At 40.6% G+C, this 22,537-nt stretch overlaps 1 protein-coding gene across 3 annotated transcripts in view; it reads left to right on the forward strand.

Moving 5' to 3' along the window:
* Positions 1–10,787: 10,787 nt before the first annotated feature.
* CFAP47 (cilia and flagella associated protein 47) overlaps positions 10,788–22,537 on the forward strand; it is a 278,312-nt gene continuing 266,562 nt past the window's right edge. For all 3 annotated transcript variants that reach the window (XM_032680035.1, XM_032680036.1, XM_032680037.1), the window contains exons 1-6: positions 10,788–10,959; positions 13,236–13,387; positions 16,543–16,658; positions 18,728–18,866; positions 21,059–21,287; positions 21,961–22,115. In XM_032680035.1, coding sequence (XP_032535926.1) covers positions 10,789–10,959; positions 13,236–13,387; positions 16,543–16,658; positions 18,728–18,866; positions 21,059–21,287; positions 21,961–22,115 — 962 coding nt within the window. In that variant the 5' untranslated portion in view covers position 10,788. The remainder of the gene's footprint in view (positions 10,960–13,235; positions 13,388–16,542; positions 16,659–18,727; positions 18,867–21,058; positions 21,288–21,960; positions 22,116–22,537) is intronic.

Genomic DNA, 22,537 nt, shown 5'->3' on the forward strand with positions numbered 1-22,537 from the left:
ACTCAGCTCTGCTGAGCCCCTTCTCTCCCACCCACTCTATCAGGCCATGGCTCTGAGCATCAAGAAAATCCTGACTGAGCTGGGCATCCTGCAATATGTGCTGAAGGCAAGTGACCAGTCAGTGAAAGTGCAGCCTCTGCACCTCCTCCCAGTCTTGATGTTCCCCCTACCAGGAGGTGTGGGAGAGATCTACCCTTTGTAAATAAGTTAATAAATTGTTTGTTTGTCTTTAGAAATGCCCTGTCTGTGATTGTTTGGGCAAGACTCTGTTGAAGGCTGATATCCCTTGGCTCCATCTCCCCTCTCTGACAGAGATGAAGATTGTGCTCCAATTTACATTTGCAATGATTACACTTGTGCTGAGGTGCTTAGCACCTCCCTGGTGTTCTTGATATCTCCTCCTCCCCGTGTCTTTTCCCATGGCCCAGAACACCTCTGAACTGGCTTCAAAAGATGATGCTGAAATCAACAGTTCCATTATGAGGTCTTGCTGCTTCTCCTTGGGCTGTTCCTTTTAGGAGGGTATTCCCATCAAGTGAACCTCCAAAGGCCTGCAGAGGCCATTGCGTTACCTATCTCTGACCATCAGATCTTGACCCTCCAGCTGAGCCACAGCTGGAGGCTCAGCCACCTCTGGACACAGTTTGATGGCTGCTGAGAGATGGTTGTGTGTACACAGGCCTCCTACTTTTGTCCCTGCACTTCTATTCCAAAGTGGGAGTGTTGCCTGTGTCTCCCAGGCAGCTGAGAAGGTCACTCTTGGTACAGGTAAATCCATGTCTGTGGCCCAGGTGTCCAGGCTTGGCAGTGCTGGAGCTGCAGGGGAGGCCTGTGTGAGAAGATGAAAAATGCTGCCCAGCAGAGGGAGGAGTGAGGAGAGAAGTGTGAGGAACAGCCCTGCAACCAGTAACATGAGAGGGGAAAGAGGACAAGAAGAAGACAAGGAGGAGGAGGAGGAAGAGGAGGAGGAGGAAGAGGAAAAGGAGGAGGAAGAAGGGAAGAAGGAGGAGGAGGAAGGAGAGGAGGAAGAGAAGGAGGAGGAGGAGAAGGAGGGTGAGGTGCTCCAGTTGCTGGAGCAGGGATCAACAATGCTGGTCTCAGAGCTCCCCACACTGGAGCATATCACAGAATCACAGAATGTGTCCCGTATACCAGAACTGCTGGTAAATGATGGGAAGTGGCTCAGTGAGTTCTTCAAACAGCTCCCTCAGAACCCTTGGGTGAATCCCATGTGGCCCTATAAGCCTCTGTGTGTCCAAGGGGTGTAACAGGTCGATGACCATTTCTCCTCGATTTATAGAGGCTTGTTTCTGCTCCTTGTTTCTGTTTTCCTGTTCAGGGACCCAGGTACAAGGAGAACAAGTGGCTATAAAGGCTGAGACAAAGAAGCTATTAAATACCTCAGTTTCTTCCTCATTCTTTGTCACTATGTTTCCCCCTAGCCAATAAAGAATAAAGATTATCCTTAACCTTTCTTTTTTTTTTTTGCTAATGCAATTATAGAAACATTGTTATTCTCTTGCACAGCAGCAGCCTGATTAAGTTCTAGCTGGGCTTCAGCCCTTCTGATTTTCTTCTACATAACCTCATGATAGCTGTGTAGACCTCCTCAGTGGCCTTCCACTTCTTCCAGAGGTCATAAACTCTCTGGTTCCATCAGAGTTCCATCCAAAGCCCAGGCTGACAGGGTGGGGTGTGGCCATGGGGCTCCAGCGTCTGTGACATCAGAGGGGAGAAGGCCCCACATGCCCCATCTGGCAGCTTCACCGCTGCAGTGTAGCTCTAGGGAGCAGTGAATGGAACAGGTGGAGGGAAGGCTGCACTGAGTGAGGGCTGGGTAAGAACCAGCCCATGTGGGGTGTTTTCTAAAGCTGGGCAGGGTGTGCAGGGGCTGTGGGGAGTGTCTTGGGCAGGGCAGGTGCCACTCTCAGGGCCAGGTGCAGAGGTGCTCAGGCCTGCCAGACACAGGGAGTGCTCATGGGGATGTGCCCCCATCCCCACAACTTTCCCTATCCTTCCCCTTGCTGTGACTGGGCTCCTTCACTCCATCTCCCACCCGTCCTTAGGGCCCTGTGCCTCCTGCCCCCTGTCTTCTGCCCCTGCTGCCCTAGCTGCCATTTCCCTGCCACTCAGCCCTGCTGAGCCCCTTCTCTCTATCCTCCTCCTCCAGGCCATGGCTCTGAGCGTCACCCAAATCCTGATCGTGCTGGGTGTCCTACAATTCACGCTGCTGATGGATAACCAGCCAGTCAAGGTCACGGAAGAGCTCCTGAAGAAGCATGAGGAGCATCAGAATCAGGAGATGACTTCACTGAAGGAGATGGAGAAGAGTATCCAGGAGCAGACCAGACTCAGTGAGGAAAGCCTGCTCCTCTCTGCCTGCCAGCAGTGGTGGTTCTGGGTCTCTGCTGAAATCCTCCTCGCAGTTTTTGGGTTCTACTGGCTGCCCAAGCAGAGGAGCGCTGGCTCTGACAGCAGCAGCCAGCAGGAAGCCTCCAGCAGTGCCCAGGAGCAGAGAGAGGAGGAGGAGGACTGGGAAGATAAACCAGACCCTTACAACACTCAAGATAAGCCCCTGAATAAGGTAGGGACCTCTGGTGCTTTTGCCAAGCCCTTCCCAAGAACAGCTTTCTGATGGCTGCATCCAGCCATGAGAGCAGGCAGCACTTACAAAGTCCTGACACCCTCAAGGGCAACATCACCAGCCTCCTGCTGCTCATGTCCCTGAGACCACCCTTTGTGCAATTTTTCCACCAGGGCTCAGCACCATAGTGGGTCTGCTGGCGAAACAATCCTGCAGCCATGTGGAGAACACACTGAAGAACACGCTGTGCTTCCTCCCCTCCCACCTGAGGAGGCAAATAGAAGCCAAATCCCTGCTTTCTGTGCAGCCTCTGCATCTGCTGCCAGTCCTGATACTCCCCCTGCCAGGAGGTGTGGGAGAGATTCACCCCTTAAAAATATGTTCATAAAATTGTTTGTTTTGAGAAATGTTTTGTCTACAGGTGTCTGGGCAAGACTATATTGGGGATGGTACCCCTTGGCTTCATCTTCCCTCTTTAACAGAAGCATAATGTCTGTGCTCCAGTTCACATTTGTAGTAGGTAGAGTTGTTCTTAGGTGCTTAGCACCTCCTGTCTTCTCCTGGTGTTCTTGACATCTCCTCCTCCCTGTGCCCTTCCCAGTGTCCCAGAACACCTCTGAACTGGTTTCAAAAGATGATGCTGAAATCAGCAGTTCCATCACGGGGTCTTGCTGCTTCTCCTCGGACTGTTCCTTTTAGAAGTGTGGTCCCATCAAGTGGACCCCCAAAGGCCTGTGAAGGCCATCATGTTACCTAATTCTGACCATCAGATCCTGACTCACAGCTAGAGGCTCAGCCACCTTTGGCCACAGTTTGATGGCTGCTGGGACACTGCCTTGTGCAATAACCTCATGACAGCTGTGTCCTCCTGCCCCATCTTCCAAATGTCATAAACTCTCTGCTCTTTCCCTGAGTTTCAGCCAAAGTTCTCTTCAGCCAGGTTGGTCTTCTTCTCCACTAATTCATCTTTTGGCACATGAGGTAGGCCTGCTCCTGTGCCTTAAAGATTTCCCCTTGAAGAATGTCTAGACTTCTTGGACTCCTTTACCCCTCTGGACTGCCTCTCAAGGCATTCTGTCAACCAGATTCTTAAGCAGGGCTATGTTTGCCCTCTGGATGTCCAAAGCAGCAGTTTTGCTGACCCCCCTCCTTATTTCTCCAAGAATTGAATTTGATTCTTTGATCACTGTGCCCAGGACAGCCTCTGACCATCACATCACCCACCAGCCCCTCTCTGCCCACACACAACAGATGCAGCAGGTTACTTTCCCTAGTTGGCTTCCTCACTACTGTCTGTAAGTTACCTTCCACACTCGCCAGGAATATCGTAGACTATTTCTTGTCTGTGGTACTGTATTTCCAGAAGGCATCTGGTAAATTAAAATCCCCCACAAGAACAAGGGCGAGCAATTGTAATTTCAGGACTGTGGAATCCTCTTCAGTTAATAGAAAGTAATAAGTACTGAAGAAATGAGATTCAGCTCTCAATAGTTTCCCAAACTAATAGCTCTGTGTGAACAGCCTTCAAGACTGGTAATACTGGTGACCTCTATTCCCACTGGATAATTGCTTCTATTATGCATTCTTGTTTCTGTTCTTGTCCTACAGCACCGATGGATGTAATTTTGTTGTGTACCACATAGTGCTTAATGATATTGCTGAAAGAAAGTTTATTGCCAAGTTAAAAATATGATGTCAGCTTTTGAGTTTCAATAAGGGTCTTAGCTGTAAGCCTACCTTTTTTTTTTTTTCCTCAGTACATTAAATATTTTTCACTATGGCTAGGAAAAATTAGAAAGTGCAAAGTGGTCAACATATGTAGGCTAAAATTCAAACATATCTAATACTACTGTAATGAACAGACATGCTAAATCTGTATCTGATAAATTAGGCCACATGATGGCAGGTGAAATGTGGATAAGGTGAAAGTACTGCATGATGAAAGGAGGAGATGAAGACCTATTTTAGGTTGACATAACCAGTCAGAAACAGCAATGTATGTCAGAAAGGAGAAATCAATTTAATGTCTGCATTATACAAAGTATCAATACAGACAGTATATTAAACTGCACTAGGAAAAGTATCTACAGATAGATTTACAGGTAGACTGCAGCATTGATAAATGGCAGATGACTAGAAGAGGGAAAAGAAATAGCATGGAGAAATCCTCAACCAAGAAAAATATATAAATGCGGGATTAAACTGAGCAAAAAATATTAGGAAAGAGGTATATAAAATAGTGAATGAAGTAATAAATGTCAGTTGAATGTCCACATTTCCTCTTTTTGCCTAGTGTGGGACAAAATGTTAAAATAGCAATCTGAGAAAATTAGTGTAAGTTTTATGAAAGAAAGCACATGTTGACACAATGTGTCATTAAACTACTGAGTAGCATAAATTCCCAGGAGTAAGTAAATCTCTACTCTGCAAGATGCATTCTAATTCTCATTTGATGCAATCCTGAAACTTTCCTATTGATCTTCAAGGCCATCATTGGATAAGGACCCTGCTAAATTAAGTGGTATCCTTTCATCTGTAACTTATGAAGACAAATGACCTCTCCTAGTGAAATGCAACAAGCTATGCTGACATTCATGAGGACTAGAGATAGTATTTTGAGGAAAAGTGGTTTGATACAGAGCAGTCCTGCAGAGAAGGACTTGGAGGTGGTGGTTGACGAGAAGCTCAACATGAGCCAGCAACGTGCACTCACAGCCCAGAAAGCCAAATATATCCTGGGCTGCATCAAAAGCAGCATGGGCAGCAGGTCGAGGGAGGTGGTTCTGAACCTCTGCTCCAGTCTCGTGAGATCCCACTTGGGGTACTGCATCCAGCTCTGGGGTCCCCAATATAAGAAGGTTATGGACCTGTTGGAGCGAGTCCAGAGGAGGCCATGGAGATGAACTCAGGGCTGGAGCACCTCTCCTGTGGGGACAGGCTGAGAGAGCTGGGCTGCTCTCTCAGAAGAGAAGGTTCTGGGAAGACCTTATAGCACCTTCCAGTACCTAAAGGAGACCTACAAGAAGGCTGAGGAAGGACTTTTCACAAGGGGTAGTGGCTTCATACTGACAGAGGGTACCTTTAGGTTAAATATCTGAAAGAAATTCTTTAGTGTGAGGGTGGTGAGGTACTGGAACAGGTTACCCAGAGAAGCTGTGGATGTCCCATCCCTTAAAGTGTTCCAGGCCACATTGGATGGGGCTCTGAGCAACCTGGTCTAGTGGGAGATGTCCCTGCCCATGACAGGAGGGATGGAACAAGATGATCCTTAAGGTCCCTTTCAACTCATATCATTATATGATTCTGTGATTCTATAATAATGCAATAAGTAGCCATAAAAGGTTATACTGAACTACAGTCTGATTGTTTAAGTAATGATGTAGCAGGAGACCTGCCTAAAGCCAATGTGATATATGGAATTCTATTTTAAATACCTCTACAAGGGGTGGAGAATGTTCATCCTCTGGAGGTACTCAGCTCACTCCTAACCATAGTAGAAGTTTAGACTAGACATTGATTTTCTATCAGTGAAGTGTGGTGAGATAAATCTCACCATTAGTAACTATAGAAAATCACATCTTACTTGTGTATAGTGAAAATTTAGTTTTGATTCATTGACGCCAATAGCTGTTGACATCTTGATACCAGCCTGGAAAGTCTATTGCTCTGGTTTCAGCATGATTTTATGGGTGTCTTTAAAAGCCATAGTCAACTGTTAAAGGAACTCTGATTTATATGATGGGTTTTCAAAACTATCCTTTATCTGAATTTCCTATTGTCTGTATAAATGTAGTTTCTCCATATTTATGTTCTGTTTTGATCACAGAGGATCTGCCCAGCTCAAAAACATATGTCTTCATCATGTTTCTCAGTGAGGTTCAATGATTTTTCTTTCCACCCTGCAATTTTTGTATTTGTCTAATACAAAATTTTGTATTTGTCTAATAGTCTAATATCTGTGAGTGGATACAGGGGCTTTTAGAGTTACTGAATTTTTCATGAACAAAGATGTATTCACAGATTGTGACTAAGAATGATGCCAGATGCAAGAAAGCATTTCCATTGTTTCAGACTGCAGGAAACAAAGGGCACACTTGTACTTTGGTGCTGAAAACTTCAGACTAACTGCTGTGAGCTCATAAGATCAAAACCTTCAGCTCAGCTCTGTGTGCTGGTACCAGCCTTGGTCCCCAGATCAGTGTTGTCATATTACAACTGTATTATGACTGACCTCCTAGTCAGGCTGTTTAGCTAAACCAAATGATTATGCTGATAAAACCACTCTGATTGTGCTCCATAGATACATAGAATAGTCAATGTGTGGCTCTAGAAGACCTAAGCTATATGATTGAATAATGGTGACTGTGTGTATTTATGATGCAGATTTTTCGTTTACCAATTCCTCCAGAGTCACCCTAAAAAGGTTAAAAAAGGGAAGACATTTGTGATTGCCTTGTCTAACTGACAATCTCTCTGTTGTTCACTTTTTTTCATGAATTTTGGTCACGCTCCCTTCAGCTCATTCTGAGGTGGAGGAACATCTCGGAGATTGGCAATTCTTACACGTTCTGTGAAGACTGATGGTTTCATTGAGCAAAAAGACCCAATAAAATCTTCATTAGTTCTGCTTCTCACAGAATTCTTTGTTGAGTGAAGAGACCTTTAGAGAAAATTAGAGCCCTAATCTGTCATTTTGAACATTCTCATTTTCCATTAAACAGAGCAATTTGCAAGATTAAATGCAAAGGAATATATCTTATTAGTCATCATTATTTGGATTTTGTCTGTTTCTGGTTCCTAAAAGCTGATATAAAAATACACACTCTTTATTTGTTTTACCACTAAGTGGTCCTATTTCCTTCTAGCATATTCTAAAAATATTTATTCTTCCTGAAGTAAATTAAGTAGGTCAGCATTCACAGTTCAAATCACAGTTCTTCTGGATTCAGATTCCAGCAACGAAGGGCAGCATGACTGACAGTTTGTTCAAATTACTTTAATTATTTCAGGTATCACTGTCGTTTCTTGTTGCTGAATTACTGTAAAATAAACCACTTTTATGATGATTTTAACTGACCCTTTTTCTAACATTTTGAATACTTTTTGAAGTGATTTGTCTGTGTTTTTAGAGATTCCTGGACAAATGAGAACTACTTCTGAAACTTTTTATTCATCATCTGATGAATAAAAAGGTGAATGCAATGCTAATTGTACAGCTTATCACACTGTAAAATATCATGAATTTCTGCAGAATTAAAAGCACCCAATGTGGTCATATGATTTACTGATAAAAGAGAATGACTATAAATAATCCATACCTCAGCACTAGCTATAAGGGATTCCATCATCAAAATGAAGTACACCTGTTCCTTTACAATAGTTTTCACTTTGGGGCTGACTATTAGACGATTAATAAAAAAATCTTATGAAGACAGCCAAAGCTGAGGAAAGGAACGAGCAGAGTCCATTATCCAATGTTGTTTCATAATGAGCTACCATAATGATGGCAATAGTAAGTATCTGGATATAATGGCCTGCAGCAGAGGAAGAGAGCCCAGCCAAGCTATACACAAGCTAAATCACAATTAAAAACATTTTTTTAAAGATTTAGTTAAGTTGTTAAAAAATTTGTATGGACATATCTATATCAAATCAAGTGAAAAGAGAACAGTGTTCTTTGATACTGATTCTCATATGGGGTGGTAACCTTATGAGTGCGGGCTGGAGCAAGCAGCAGAGATAGAAATCTTTAAAAATCACCTCTGTCATTAAAGAATTAGTATCAAAGGACCAGAGAAACTGTGTAGGAGTGTTCTTCATTCTCTATAAAAAAACCAGAAGGAGTTTAATTCTTTGGTATGGTAATCTTCTTTTTTTTTTGGTGTGTTTCAGTTAAGTACAACCATGCTACCATTAAACAGATTCAAGTAGTGTTCCCAAAGAACTCTCTATGGATACTTGAATTTTACCCTTAGTGCTTACCATGCCAGATTCCAAAACATTCTTCAGTGACCTACAGATGGTATTTATAATTTGAATCTTTAAGAGGGACAAAAAGACCTGTTAGGATCCTTCTCCAGCAACAGAAACAAAAGTCCTTCTCTTTCCTTGCTCCCTCTAGGTTTCTTGACCCATCAAAAATAGGCTTTTTGCCCTTTTTGTACTTTGTAGTTTTGATCTGTACCATCCATGTTTGCAGCTCCTCATATATGACTTTTAAAATATAAATAATTTGAGTCCTCATGCACCTTCAAGGGATGAAGTAATCCATGGCAAAACATTCTGGGTTAATCAAAACTGATGTCTGAGGTTCTGGGTGCATGCTGTGCGTGCTGTTCCCCCTCCTTTCTTCTGTTACTTTAAAGCAGAGCACAACGTGGCCCAAACCCTCCAAGTCTAAGTGCTGGATTCTTGTCAGCTTCATTTTACCACTTAAATTACAGCACAGGAAGGATCAGAACAGGAACACATCTTCCACCACTCAGGAAATGCGTGCCATGAATTATTAGTGTGGTCGCTGGCACTGCAGACACTGAGCTCCCAGCAGCACTCAGGAGTGTTAGTGCCTGCTTTGGTTCTGTGTAGACCGTGTCTGTGATTCACATGCATGCCCAGAAGAGAAATCAGGCCATTTTGAGTTCAATTTAATCCAACTATAATCAGTCCTTAAGAAACCTAGGGCAAGAAGAGCACCCATGTCTGAATCACCCTTTGCTCTTCTGGGCTGCTGTGAGTGGGACCCATAGCAGGAAACAGCTGGGGCAAACAGCAGGGGCCGTGCTGGACAGACCTGAGCCTGAGTCCCAGGTTAGGTATCTCTTCATTGCTAAATAGCATCTTGGGGTGCATCTGGAAGAGTGTGGCCAGCAGGCTGAGGGAGGTGATCCTCCCTCTCGACTCAGCCCTGGTGAGGCCACACCTGGAGTGCTGTGTCCAGTTCTGGGCTCCTCAGTATAAGACAGACAAGAAGCTACTGGAGAGGGTCCAGCCGAGGCCACAAAGATGATGAGGGGTCTGGAGCATCTCTCTTATGAGGAGGGACTGCAGGAGCTGGGCCTGTTTAGTCTGGAAAAGACAGAGGGGATCTCATCAATATATTTAAATATCTCAAAGGTGGGTGTCAGAGGATGGTGTCAGATGCTTTTCAGTGGTGCCCAGCAAAAGGATGACAAGCGATGGCTATAAACTAAAACACAAGACGTTTCACCCTAACATAAGGTTGCCCAAAGGAATCTCCATCTCTGGAGATATTCCAAACCCACCTGGACACGTTCCTGTGCTCCAGGTGACCCTGTCTTGCCAGGGAGGTTGGACTGGAATTTCTCCAGACTGGAATTTCTCCAGACGTCCCTTCCAACGCTAAAGATTCTGTGATTCAGTGAAATTCAGTCCCATGATGTGGCCGTTTTGGTGTACCTCCAACAAAAATTAATAAAATAATAAAAAGATAAAACACCGCGTCTGGGGCTTTTACTTCTTTCCAGCTCCCGCCCAACCTGGCGCCCACGGAACTGGAGCCGAGCCCTCCGGGGCTCCCTGCGCCTGTCGGGTGTGTGAGGGCGAGGAGGGGCTGCCTCAGGCTGGGGGGAACCACCAGGAATCACCACAGCTGCGGGATAAAAATCCTGTTCCTTGGGCATCGGCACCACCTACCTGGGGACAAGCGGACTCTGCTGAGGTAAACTGAGCGGGCTGGCCTGAGCCGGGCTGAGCTGAGCCGGGCTGGGCTGGGCTAAGCCGAGCTGAGCTGAGCTGAGCTGGGTTTGGGCTGAGCTGAGCCGGGCTAAGCTGAGCCGGGCTGAGCTGAACTAGGCTGAGCTGGGTTGAGCTGGGCTGGGCTGAGCTGAGCCGGGCTGGGCTGAGCTGAGCCGGGCTGAGCTGAGCTGGACTGAGCTGAGCTGGGCTGAGCTGAACTGAGCTGAACTGAGCTGAATTGGGCTGGGCTGAGCTGAGCCGGGCTGAGCTAAGCCGGGCTGAACTGAGCTGGGCTGAACTGAGCTGGGCTGAGCTGAGCTGAACTAAACTGAACTAAACTGAACTGAACTGAACTGAGCTGGGCTGGGCTGGGCTGGACTGGGCTGGGCCGAGCCGCTGGCCCCACCCCTACCAGGCCTCTCCTCTTTCGATTGGTGGATTTAGGCCGCGCCGTCATTTTCCACCCAATCAGCGCCGCGCGTCCGTTGCTAGGCGCCCGTCTGCCGGCCATGGCGGCCATGGCGGACGGGTGTCGGGAGCAGTGCGGGGTTCGCATCGTCCCGGCCGAGCTGCGCTTCAGGGACGCGGTCCCGGGCCGCCGCTACCGCGCCGCGCTCACCGTCCAGAACCTGCGGGTCGAGAGCTGCCGCCTGCACCTGCTGCCGCCGCACCGGCCCCAGGTGAGGGGCGGCTGGGGGTGCCCCGCGGCCGCCTCTCTGCGAACAGCGGTCCCGTTTGGGCAGCGCCTCGCCCCGCTCCAGCCTGCGGGAGCGGCGCCCGAACGAAAGAACTCCCATCTCCCCGGTCCTTTACTCTCCCGAGGCTGTGGACGAGAGCTTCCTTTTTTGGAGACAGCTTCCTTGTTTGTTAAATCCATAGTTTCAATGGAAGTACACACGCTTTTCTTGTCTTACTACATCAACCATTAGCAGGTGGACTCGATGATCTCGGAGGTCTTTTCCAACCTTAGTGATCCTATGATCAAGTGCATTGTTGGTACCAAACGCTGCTTTGCCTTCCTGGTTGGCTTCACGCTGTCCAGAATTTGTCCCGCAAGAAAGCCGTGAGATCCTCGTCATTTCACGGAGCATTCTGTAGAAATGGGTCATTTTGCTATGGTGTGAACAACAAATCAGTGAAGTGATAGCTCTGTTACGTCATTTCTGGGTTGTATTATAAGGGTTTTTTTGACTGCAGTAGTCCCTTTGTGGTGCTTGCTGAGAGCTTTCTCAGAAAAGAGTTTTGCAATCCTTTCTCATGATATTATGATTCCTCTTAATAGCATCTGATTAATTCTGGAAAAATCACTTCTTAACCAGACATTTTAAAAGCAAATGCATCTTTACAATTCTAACCAGCTTAGCCCTTGACCTGTAGCCTATGTGTGCCCAGCAAAACCCAGCTGTGGTTAGTAGATTATTGCTTGTTAATTATGTCAAAATTAGGATCAAAGGATTGGGTTGAACTGGCATCAGGGGTTGAACAGAAGCTGATGTTGCTTTGTGTTCACAGCTTGAGCTATGAATAATTCTAGAGTAGTAATCAATATGATTGTCAGACAATTGAAGTACCTTGGATAATTTCACAACCTGAGTTGTCGGCTTTTCTTTTTGAGGGAAAAAGTGGCAGCTTGATTTTTATTACACTGTAGCTGAAGACTTTTGGCATGAGCTGGAAACTGTTGAGAGTGCTTGATTTGGTAGGGCTGTGCTTATTCTGTTTTGTTAGTTTTCATTAGCCTGATCAATTTTTCATGTGCTGCAGAAGTGGAAAGGCAGAGTCAGTTTTAGAAAAGGTTACTCAATCATAGCTTAAGAGTTTCTACCTCTGTAATTAACTCATGCCTTTTGCTGCATATTTTAATGAGAGGACCATGAGAGGACCAATATGACAGCTGGGGGACAAGATACCACTTCCCATGCTCAGTTCCAGAAAGGTCTGTTTGTTGCCCTTTCTCACTCTCAGACCTTTTGCTGTTGTCTGTAATTACAAGGCTCTGAAGTGTATGACTCATCTGAAAAATTTTGAGGCATTCATAGCATGCAAGAACTGAAAAATAACCTTCCTTGAGCTGTCGTAGTGCATAGACAAAAAATGTCTTTCAAGCAATTTAGCTCACAAAGCAGTTTTCCGTAGACTTCATTGAAAGTTCCTAATACAATATATCAATTTCCGTCGTATAGAATGAATATCCTTGAATGTTTAATTCTCTTTAGAGATAGATTTTACACACCTCAAAATTAAAACTTGGCTACTCTTTCCAAATCAAACCCATAATCAGGAGGTACATTACATAGCAAATTTCCTTTAGCTGAGTATTTATCCTGCTAGGAGAATTCTAAAGGAATGGAGGGCGGTGCTCAGACAACAGAATCAAGAAATCGTAAATTATGTTTGAATATTTCAAACATAAGTTAGAACAGAAAACTTAGAGGAAAGGGTGCTTTCTGTCAGCTGCTTCTGGTTTTTTCCCTTTCATTTGACCCCCTAAATTAGAAGTGCCATGAACTTTTCAAGCAGATTTCAATGTACAGTGGCACTTTCTGTTCATGTAAGCTGGATGTCAGTTAGACCTAGAGAAAGCTCTTACCCTGTCCCCTTTTGTTGCTGCTTTGAACTGAGATCTAATCCTTGTTATTTTCTCAAGTACTAAAAATATTCCTCACTGAGTAATAGCTGATTTAATTTTGTGTTGCTTTGGGTTTATTGCAGCAGTAGGAAAAGCTGGAGCTTTCTTGGAAAAACTAGAAAATTTTGCTAATTCATTTTGTCTTTTACCTCGAAAACTCTGAACTTCAGTAAATAGGGAGATAAAATTATAAACCCCTGCATATTTTAAAGTTCATGGTAAATTTTAAATCAATTTGTGTCTTCTTCTGAAAATGAACCACATGTATATTGTTCTTAATCTAGAGTGTGTTACAATTAAAAAAAAATATGTTTTTTTGATTTGCAGTTTAAATTGATTGTGGAAAATCCAGAAAAGCCCATTGCATCTGGACTTCAGCTTAAAGCTTTTGTGGAATATTATCCCGACCGTTTAGAAGACCTTCAAGATAAACTGATTCTTTTAGTAGATGACGACGTAGTTGATATCCCCCTGCTTGGGTATGATGTTCAACAGTTCATGTGCTGCTGTCAGTATTTGCAGTTTAGCCTTGTGCAAAGTTTATTTGCAGTTTAGTCTCGTGGAAAGTTTACTTATACATGTCATATAGCTTTGTAATTAGTCTGTCAATTGGATGGAAAACAAGTACTAAGTTTCCTACAAAAGTAAGATTATTTTTTTTCAAAGAAGCACATGGGTAAGAAGTTCATTGGGGTGATGTCCCTCTGAGATCATAGACAGTCTGGATTTTTGGTTTTGCTGTATTCTGCCTTGGTTGTGATAATGTTGATAATTTTTAATTCTGTATGGTTAGACAAGTTAACACCTACTCTTGATGTCTTCCTTTCTTCATGAACCATTTATATAAAAGATTTTACAGTAAATTGTTCACAGTTACAAAACTGGATTATAGTGAAACATGTTGCCTGATTCTAGAAATAGGGTGCATGTTTTAGGACAACATCACAAGTTCAAGGATCACTTTCATCAATCCATGTGTGATTGTGTGTGCTTATCTGTGTGTTTCTATATGGATATATCTCTTATATGTTGCATAAACATAGACTGATTGGAAAAAGTAAGCTTCTAAATATAGTCTATCAGACTTAGGCTCAGTGGGTATCTGAGGATGAGGGGGAATTGCTCTGGTGTACCTTTCTCTCCTTTGTCTCTTAAGAAAAATGAAGACAACAAACTTCTGCTTACAGGTCAAGCTTTTAGATGCCTAAATTGGGACAGGTGAATCTCACAAACTACTGCAAATCATCATTTTTGTGAAGATCTTAATGTTACAAATTACATGTACAGACAAAAATGAATTTCCATGTGGAGATTAATCAGCATATGAGTTTTATATATAAGAATCAAGCAATTCCAGAAGCATCTCATGCTAGCCTGAAATGTGTGAAGCTCTGCCTTCAGATAAGAAATACTTCTACATTGTGTTTACCTCTTATGATCTTTTTCACTGATTTACTTTCCCTTGTTTCATCTTAAAAGTTGTGGAATTTTTTTATGTTAATGTCATGCAATTGTTAATATAGGACAGAAATAGTTAAGTATGACAGGGGTTTTCAAGTTACTATAAATTTTGCCTCTTAGCAAAAGACTGTCTACTGTTGGAAGAGTTGCAAATAACAATTTCAATTAGTTGGTTTTTTTCCTGTGGTGTTTGTAAGTTCTATTTCTCATAGAACACACTATTAAACATGCTATTATAGCTTTCTTTAATTAACTTTAGAGAAATCTAAACAACCCAAAATGTTTTTATTTGGCTGAAAGACAGGGATGACTTTTCATAAGGTAATACTGAACCTAGTAATTCAATATGATCATTTTGGTGTTAAAACTGTCTCTAAATAAGTTCCCTACATATATTTTCCTAGAATAAAAAAGTTATTAGGCAACAGTTTTAATTTGAATAGTTTAATTTTTAGGTTTTGGGTTTTTTTATTTTTAATTTTTTGAAAATTTTTATTAGAGTACTATTGTGAAGGTAAGACCACTTAGGATGCTAATGCTGCTGGTGACTCCTTTCTGGAAAGGACTTGCAATACATTAAGTATTTGAAATCTTCACGTTTAACTGGCTTTTGTGGGAAAAAGTTTACAGGCTCTTATTGGGTTTTTTTTGTGTGTGTGTGTTTGAAAAAGGCCAATATACTTTGATTTTATTTTTATTAGTGTTTTCCCAAATGTATTTTGTGTCATGCAAATGTAGTAAATTCCATCTTCATGAAAAAGCCCCAAACCAAAACACAACCAGCAAACCAAACAAATAAACCTCACCCTGTATTAGAAAACAAACACCAGACCCTTTACCTTGACTGTTTCCCTTTTGCACGGGTCTATATCTATTAGAAAATCTTATTGCAGTTAGAATTTAAGCTTATTCCTATCTGTTTGGGAAGTTAGATAATTGGATCTTGAGAGGAGAAATATTTCTGTTCTGTTTTTTCAGTGAAGCTTATTGGAAGAATGTCTGGATACTTGGAATGTGAAATTTTAACAATTGATTTGAATGCACTCTAATCTTAACAGCTGATTCTTTTTTTTCCCTTTATTTTGTTTTTCTGTTTTTTTTGTTTTTCTGGTTTTTTTGTTTTTTTGTTTTTTTTTTTCCCCACATCCTGCTGGATTAGACCATCTCTTTCAAGAATTTACTAATTTACTCTTTTTGCTTTACAATAAATTATTAAAGAGAATTAAAACCACTGTTTTAAAATTCTTGAGAGCAAATTCTTTTGGGGCATTTCTTGATTCAATTTTTTTCCCTCACTCCCTTCCTTCCCCTTCCCCTCCCCTTTATGTACTGGAGTGTCTGGGCAGGATCTGCCTCGCTTGACCAAGCATATTTTTCCTCCTTCTCCATTTAGTTTTCTGTGCTGCATGTAATGCAGATCATGAGATGTAATTGTTCCTGCATGTTCCTATTTGTGGTTAAGAGGAGATAGACTGCTGTGCTGATATAAAATTCCAATTGATTTGAAACAGTTTTATGTGAGATCAGAGGTGCGATTATATTAAAAATTGGGGTGTTTAAAATACAAGTTTTTTTGAAGCGAGAACGATCTGTTCATTTTGTGTAAACTACCCAACACAGGGATGTCATCATGCTGAATGAGGCTATTAAATAAATAATAGAAATAGCTTGTGGCTTTTGTCATTACCCACTTCTGTCTGTTGTAATAAGTTTTATTGAAGTCACATAAAATATGCATCAAATACAAAGGCTGTAAATGGGCACTGGCACACCTGCTTTCTCTCTGCTTCTAGTTCAGGCAGCTGGTAATGAATTATGGTAAATGTTAACTTTGGTCTTGTTTTGGGATACAATTAACTCAAGATAGTTTTATTTGCAGTGCTATAATAAAGTATTTAAATTAAATACAAATGTATATATTCCATTTTGACTAATTGTTTAAAGCTGTATTGTTTTAAAGTTACAGGAGTTAGTCATTAAATAAGTTGGTCGATAGCTACCTCTCTTACATCTCCCCTGTGTATGCTATAGTGCTGAAGGGAGTTGCAAGAACCTTGGTGGGAGAACTAGGACAAAAGGAAAACTCTTCCACTGGAGTGCTTGATCAAATTTCTCTAAAAATGCAAAGGTATTTTCAAGTTTTGGAAGATAAAACCATGTCTTTTCTCTACAGATTTGTTCCGTACTGTTGTCTGGAAATTGAGTCAGAGATTGATTTTGGTCAAGTGATTGCAAGCAATAAAGTAATTAGTAAAGAGATTAGTATTGCTAACCATGGATCATCTTCAGGTAAATATCTAGCATGCATTAAATTATACAAATATTTTATTTTCTTGGAAAGTGTAATTTTATGCAAAATGAAACTTCAGTGGCCAAGTAGAAATTAACTGGAGTTCTGGATTATGCAGATTACAAGTATTGTAGCTGAACGTATTGTACATGGGCCATTGCTTCTGTAGGCATTTCTATGCTTCCACTTAGAAAAGAAAAATTATTTTAGAACTTTGCAAATTTTAGGAGTTCTCTACTTTTGAGTCCCATCTTGAAAGATGCAAAATAATAGTTAGTCATTTTCTTAGCACGCCCAACATAAATAGCAGCAAATCGTGTCTGCTCTTGCTTTGTTCTCTGTGCTTCTATGATCCCCAGAACTGTCTATTAAATAAACAGCTACAAGCTCCCTGTGCTTTCAGAGTTCATGTCCTCTAGGATGGGAATTGAACTGCATTTGTTGCTAGAACATAATGAGGGGGCTTTTATCTTGCTGCCATAGCTTTTGAAATCATACAGCTTTTACAACATGCACATACTTCAACTTCTGCAAGGGGACCCTTCCAAGGAGGATAAAAAACATGGTCAGTGGAGCATAAGAATGTTTATATGATCCAAATAACCTATTTGATTGCCTTTTCCACTGGACAAAGCTGCAAGCTGCAAACACCTTTCTCCAGAAGAAAGGTGGCAACTGTTCTGAGTTTCAAACAAGAAATTTAAAACAGTTAGTTATTTCTGTTCCTCACTTGTACAGTTGTTTGTTGTTTTACAAGCTGTCTCTATTTACATTAGGCCAAGGTTCTGTGAACATTTGTGTCCTAGATTTTCACAAGTTATTGTACCAAGAGAAAACACATGACTGCAGAAACAGAAAGATGGGTTGCAATAATAAGACAAAAAAAATCAAATTTCTGTCTAGTTAAAGCAGTTTTAAATTTTTTGTCCATAAAACAAAAGGAGAAAATGTTGTTGTTTTGTTTTGGTTTTTTTTTTTTTTTTCCTAGCCAGTTCAACTTAGAGATGTAGTGTGTAGTTTGTATAATCAGCTCTTACTCATACATACTAACTTCTTATTTTGGGTAATTATGATTAGGTAAAGAAAATGAGAACCTACATTACCTGTGTATCTACAACTAATTTATATGATATTAATTTTTTCATATCGTATAAGGAGCTGTTTCTAGTTATAAACTCTGCCTGATACATGCTGGTTACATGATGAAGTTTTGTAGGATTGGACAGAGACAAAATTAGAATGAAGGTGGTGGTTAGTAAGTGTATTGAGAGCAGACAAAGAGCTGCTGAACCTGTGTTTCTGTAGGCTCTGTAAATCACAATACAGCAGGCCACAATAGCAGGCAGCATGTAAAATGTGTGAGCAAGAAGTGCTGTGTGCTGGCCTGAGACTCAAGGATTGCATTTCTTGTGTCATCCCATGCACGAAACAATTCCTGCTCCTGATCTTATATCAGATATTATCTTTTATCTGAGGTCAAACAGTGCATTTTTCCTACAAATTTGAAACAATTTCTTTGTGTCTGTAATATAACGACAGATAATTAGTGCTGTTGGTTAAATACACATTTAAGATTTTTTTCACAATCTAAAAAATATTTTTATAAACTAGAAACATTCACTGTTCTCTTCTGCAATAACTTGTGTTATGCACATACCAAATCATAAAAGCTGTTGTCACCTGCAATATACACACTTAACTTTCTGGCTACTGTAGCTGCCTAGAGCTGTGTATAAAATAGCTTGTGACTTACAAAATGGTACTTACAGCTGCTTTATGATATAGTCACTTTTGTTTGGAATGTGAGTACCTTCTCTGTTACAGTCTCAGCTTGCAAAGTGGCACTGGACATGTGTGTGTATTATTTAAAGGAAACTTGAAAAAAATTATCTACTCTGTTACAAATAGTTTTTAAAAAGCTGAACTCCGTGTTTCCTGTTTCCTTAGGAAAATGTATTGCTTGTGAATATCTGCATCATGTGAGGTGTAGTTTCAAGTGTATAATAGAAGAATATAAATCTACAACTTTATATTGTGTAGCATTCTGTTTATTACTCTGGTTTTTTAGGTATATTTGAAATATCATATGATGGGGTTGTCTTGGCTACCATAACACCTGCCAGTGGACTGGTAAAGCCAAAATCTAAAAGGACAATTCAAGTGGATATCTGCACAGATGTACCCAGAGTCATCAAAGAAGTGATGAAGTGAGTGTATGACCGAAGAAGTCCAGCTCTACAAATTCCATTTTTGCCTGTTATTAATTCTAATCTTTATTATGAATGTTTATCTAAAAAAGTTAAAAGTTCCTAAGTGTCGGTTGCTGTCTTTCGAACTTATTTTTATTAAATTAATTAGATGATTATATTATCTCCATGGAACAGTGATGCATAAGTTGTGTACTAGCCTGTGTTAATAAAGGTCTCCCATAAATCATAATGATATGAGATGTTTGCACATCTCTCAAAATAAAACTAACCAAGATCTTTGGTATCTTTCACCTTTCTGCACATCCTGTGTTCCTTACTCTTCTTTCCTTCTGTTACTTCTAGTTTTCTTTAGCTCTGTGTGTTTCAGGACTCTCAGAAACATTATTGTGTCTTTTGGTGTATCTTATTTTCAATGGAGAGAGAATGTATTTGCAACCACTAACTCTTTTAAGAGTAGATTATTTTTAAATGGGTACTTTATAGAATCACAGAATGGTTTGGGCTGGAAAGTTCTCTCATTCCACCCCCTGCCATGGGCAGGGACACCTTGCACAGGTTGCTCAGAGCCCCATCCAGCCTGGGCTTGAACACTTACAGAAATGGGGCATCCACAACTTCTCTGGGCAATCTGTGAGTAGGGTGTGGTTGTGGTCGATTGTTTGTGGGGTTTTTGTTTGTTTGCTCATTGTTGTTGTGATTTCGGGGGTTTTTTTGTTGGTTTTTTTTGTGGGGGGGAAGGGTGTCTAGGGTGTATCTGTAGAAGTTTCCTCTTTTGTTTTGAATTACTAAAATAGACTTAAAGTTCAGTTCTTCCTGTTCTTGTTTTTGGCAGCCTGTTGGAAAAGGAAATGAAAGTACAGGAGAAAAATTCTATTACAATGACAGGGAAGATGTTATCTGTGCTATTGCTTCATAGTCATAACCCCTTCTTATGATTTTTTCTTTGGCTACTAAGTTGCAACCTTTTAGTTGTTAAGTGTCCTGCTTTCTGCCTTTCTTTTGCTGTCCAGGCTGCCTCCACTATTTTCTTCACCCCATCTTGGTTAAATGGCTACTGTCTACTGCAGATTTCATCCTTCACCCATTTCCTGCCTTAAATTCTACGTAATTCTGTCAGTGAATCTGGCATTTCTTATTAGTTATTATTATATTCTCTAGACTACATGAAGTATTATGTTTTGTTGTCAAGCTTTGCACAAATATGTGTATACAGGTGTGTATATATGTGGTTAAACAAACAGGGTATTATTTAAAGTCTTGCAATGGGTATTTGACAGGAATCGGACTTGGAGAAATAGCACAGTTTTCATGAAAACATATTGGTTATTTCCATTTACCATGCTCTCTAAACATTTTCCTTCTATGTGCAAGCAAAATTATTCTCAAAGGAATCTACTCTTATAGTTTTTTGAGATTTCTTTTATGTCTTGGAGTATCCTGTAATCATGCTTCAGAACTTGAAAGATGATTTGAGTTTGAGATCCTCTCCCAGATCCTGTGTGTAGTTATATATGTGACTATTCAATAAAAAACCCTTTTTTTTAAGATTTTTATTAACTCAGATGCTATTCAAAAGGGTAGTTGATTCTGTTAGAAAAATAAGGTATATTATTTCTTGATTTTGTTCATCAAGAACAAATACACTTTGTTCCAATAGAATTCTAGTAATGAATATTTGTACAATGTCTATGTGATCTTTTGGTAATTTGTGGCATCATGAAGATCAAGTATTCTGACAGTAACAGCAGCACTTCTTTTATGCTTATTCAGATGAACTTCTAGCTCCAGTTCCCTAAGAAAAAATTAAGTATATATACTAAAATTGGTATCTAGATATACTGCTCTTATTTCTGAGAATCTTCATATCACCTGTGGACAATTCTGATTCTTTTCAGATATCATTCCTATAACTTCAAACATTAAAAAAGGGAAAAAAATTAAGCTCCCCAAAACTCCACCATGTAATGAGTGATCTTTCCTGGTTGGTAACACTCCTTTTAGGTCACTGTTAAGTGCACGTTCCTTGCTCTGCTCCCTCTGCTTAGTTTATCTATGGAAAGCCAGTGATTTTAGTGCTCAGGTTTGGCTCATTTTTTTGCACAGGTTCTAATATAAACCAAACTAACCAAACTGATTATTTCTAAGATTTTTGTACCTTACCTGTTGCTGCTTGCTGCTCTCACTGACAGAGTGGAATTGGAAGGTCGTGGCTGCACTGAAGTGTGGGTCAAAGCTGTTGTGGTTGAACAAGTTCTTAAAGTTCTTGGAGCATCTTGTGGAAAAGTAGTGGAATGCATTAGCTTTGGACCAGTTTACTTTGGGACTTCAAAGACTGAGCAAATATCTTTATACAATAAAAGTCCTGAGAATATGGACTGGGTAGCAGTACTGGAAGACAATGCCATTGGAGGAGAGATGGTAAGAAACTGCTTTGGGTTTTATTTTAGTTGAAAACTTGTTTGCATTTCTGCTTTTGCATTTTTTATTTCTAAACATTCATTTTCTAATACTGTTTACTATGTCAACCTATGTTCTGATCAATAGGCTTTCTGAAACTTCTGTCCAACCAACACATTTTTTACTGTAATTTAACCTTGGAATTGAGTTTTTATTTTTTTTCCGTTTTACTATGTGACATTTTAACATGTTAACTACATTCCCTGAGTAGGTTTGTTTAGTTTGTGGGGTGTTTTTTGTTTGTGTTTTTTGTTTGTTTGTTTGTTTTTGAGCAGTATTGCTTGAAATCCCACTGGTTTTCTTATTATTTAATGGGAGTTATCAAAAAACATTTTGGTATTTTAGGATGTTAAGCAATCTGTGGTTTCAGTTGTTTTTCTCAGACAGTGAAATCATCTGAGTGAGCATCATGTTTAAAAAAGGGAATTCAAAATATCGACATGAAACTGATGTTTAAAAATTGATTAATTAGCCATGTGATGTGTAACTATGTCAATGCTATTTCTTATGTTATGTCTTTCTATTTGTTGTATGTGAAAATGTATATGTGGGAAAAAAAAACACAAAAGGGAAAGTGGAACAGGTTGAATATATTTCATATTTCAAAATATTTCATATTTTGATTATTTTTTAGGGGACAGATCTTCAGAGGAGTACAGATGCTGCTTTACAGGACTTAAGCCTGAAAAATAGAGATGCAGATGTTTCCACCTTGATCTTGTGCACTCCCAATCAAGGAACTTTGCTACCTCATGAGAAATCTTTGGTTACGTTGTGCTTTAGTCCACAGTGAGTGAGTGGTACAAAGTACATAACCAAACACACACAACTTGATTGGTCTAAACTATTCTGTGATAGCTGTGTTGGAGAAAATAATTTTAAGTCAGTAACTTCTTATATATTTTTGTGTTAAAAGAAATTGCCTGGTGTGATATTACAAATGAGAAAGCAAAGTTTGAAGTGATTCTATGATTCTGTGTTTTATAATATGTTAGGATGTATTTGGACCAAGAATTGGTTAAGCTGGTTTTGTGAAAACAAGAATTTTATTAGACTTTACCATTTATTAACAACAAAGAGAGTGAAACATTTTAGAAAGCTGTCATTCCATTAACCACCCCCCCCAACAAAATATAAAGGAACATCTCTTCTTGAATGAGGAAAAGAAAATGTACTCTTGCCATTTTCCCTTACTTAAACCCTAAATATAA

Source organism: Chiroxiphia lanceolata, chromosome 2 (assembly GCF_009829145.1).
Source record: "Chiroxiphia lanceolata isolate bChiLan1 chromosome 2, bChiLan1.pri, whole genome shotgun sequence".
NCBI classification, from domain to species: domain Eukaryota; kingdom Metazoa; phylum Chordata; class Aves; order Passeriformes; family Pipridae; genus Chiroxiphia; species Chiroxiphia lanceolata.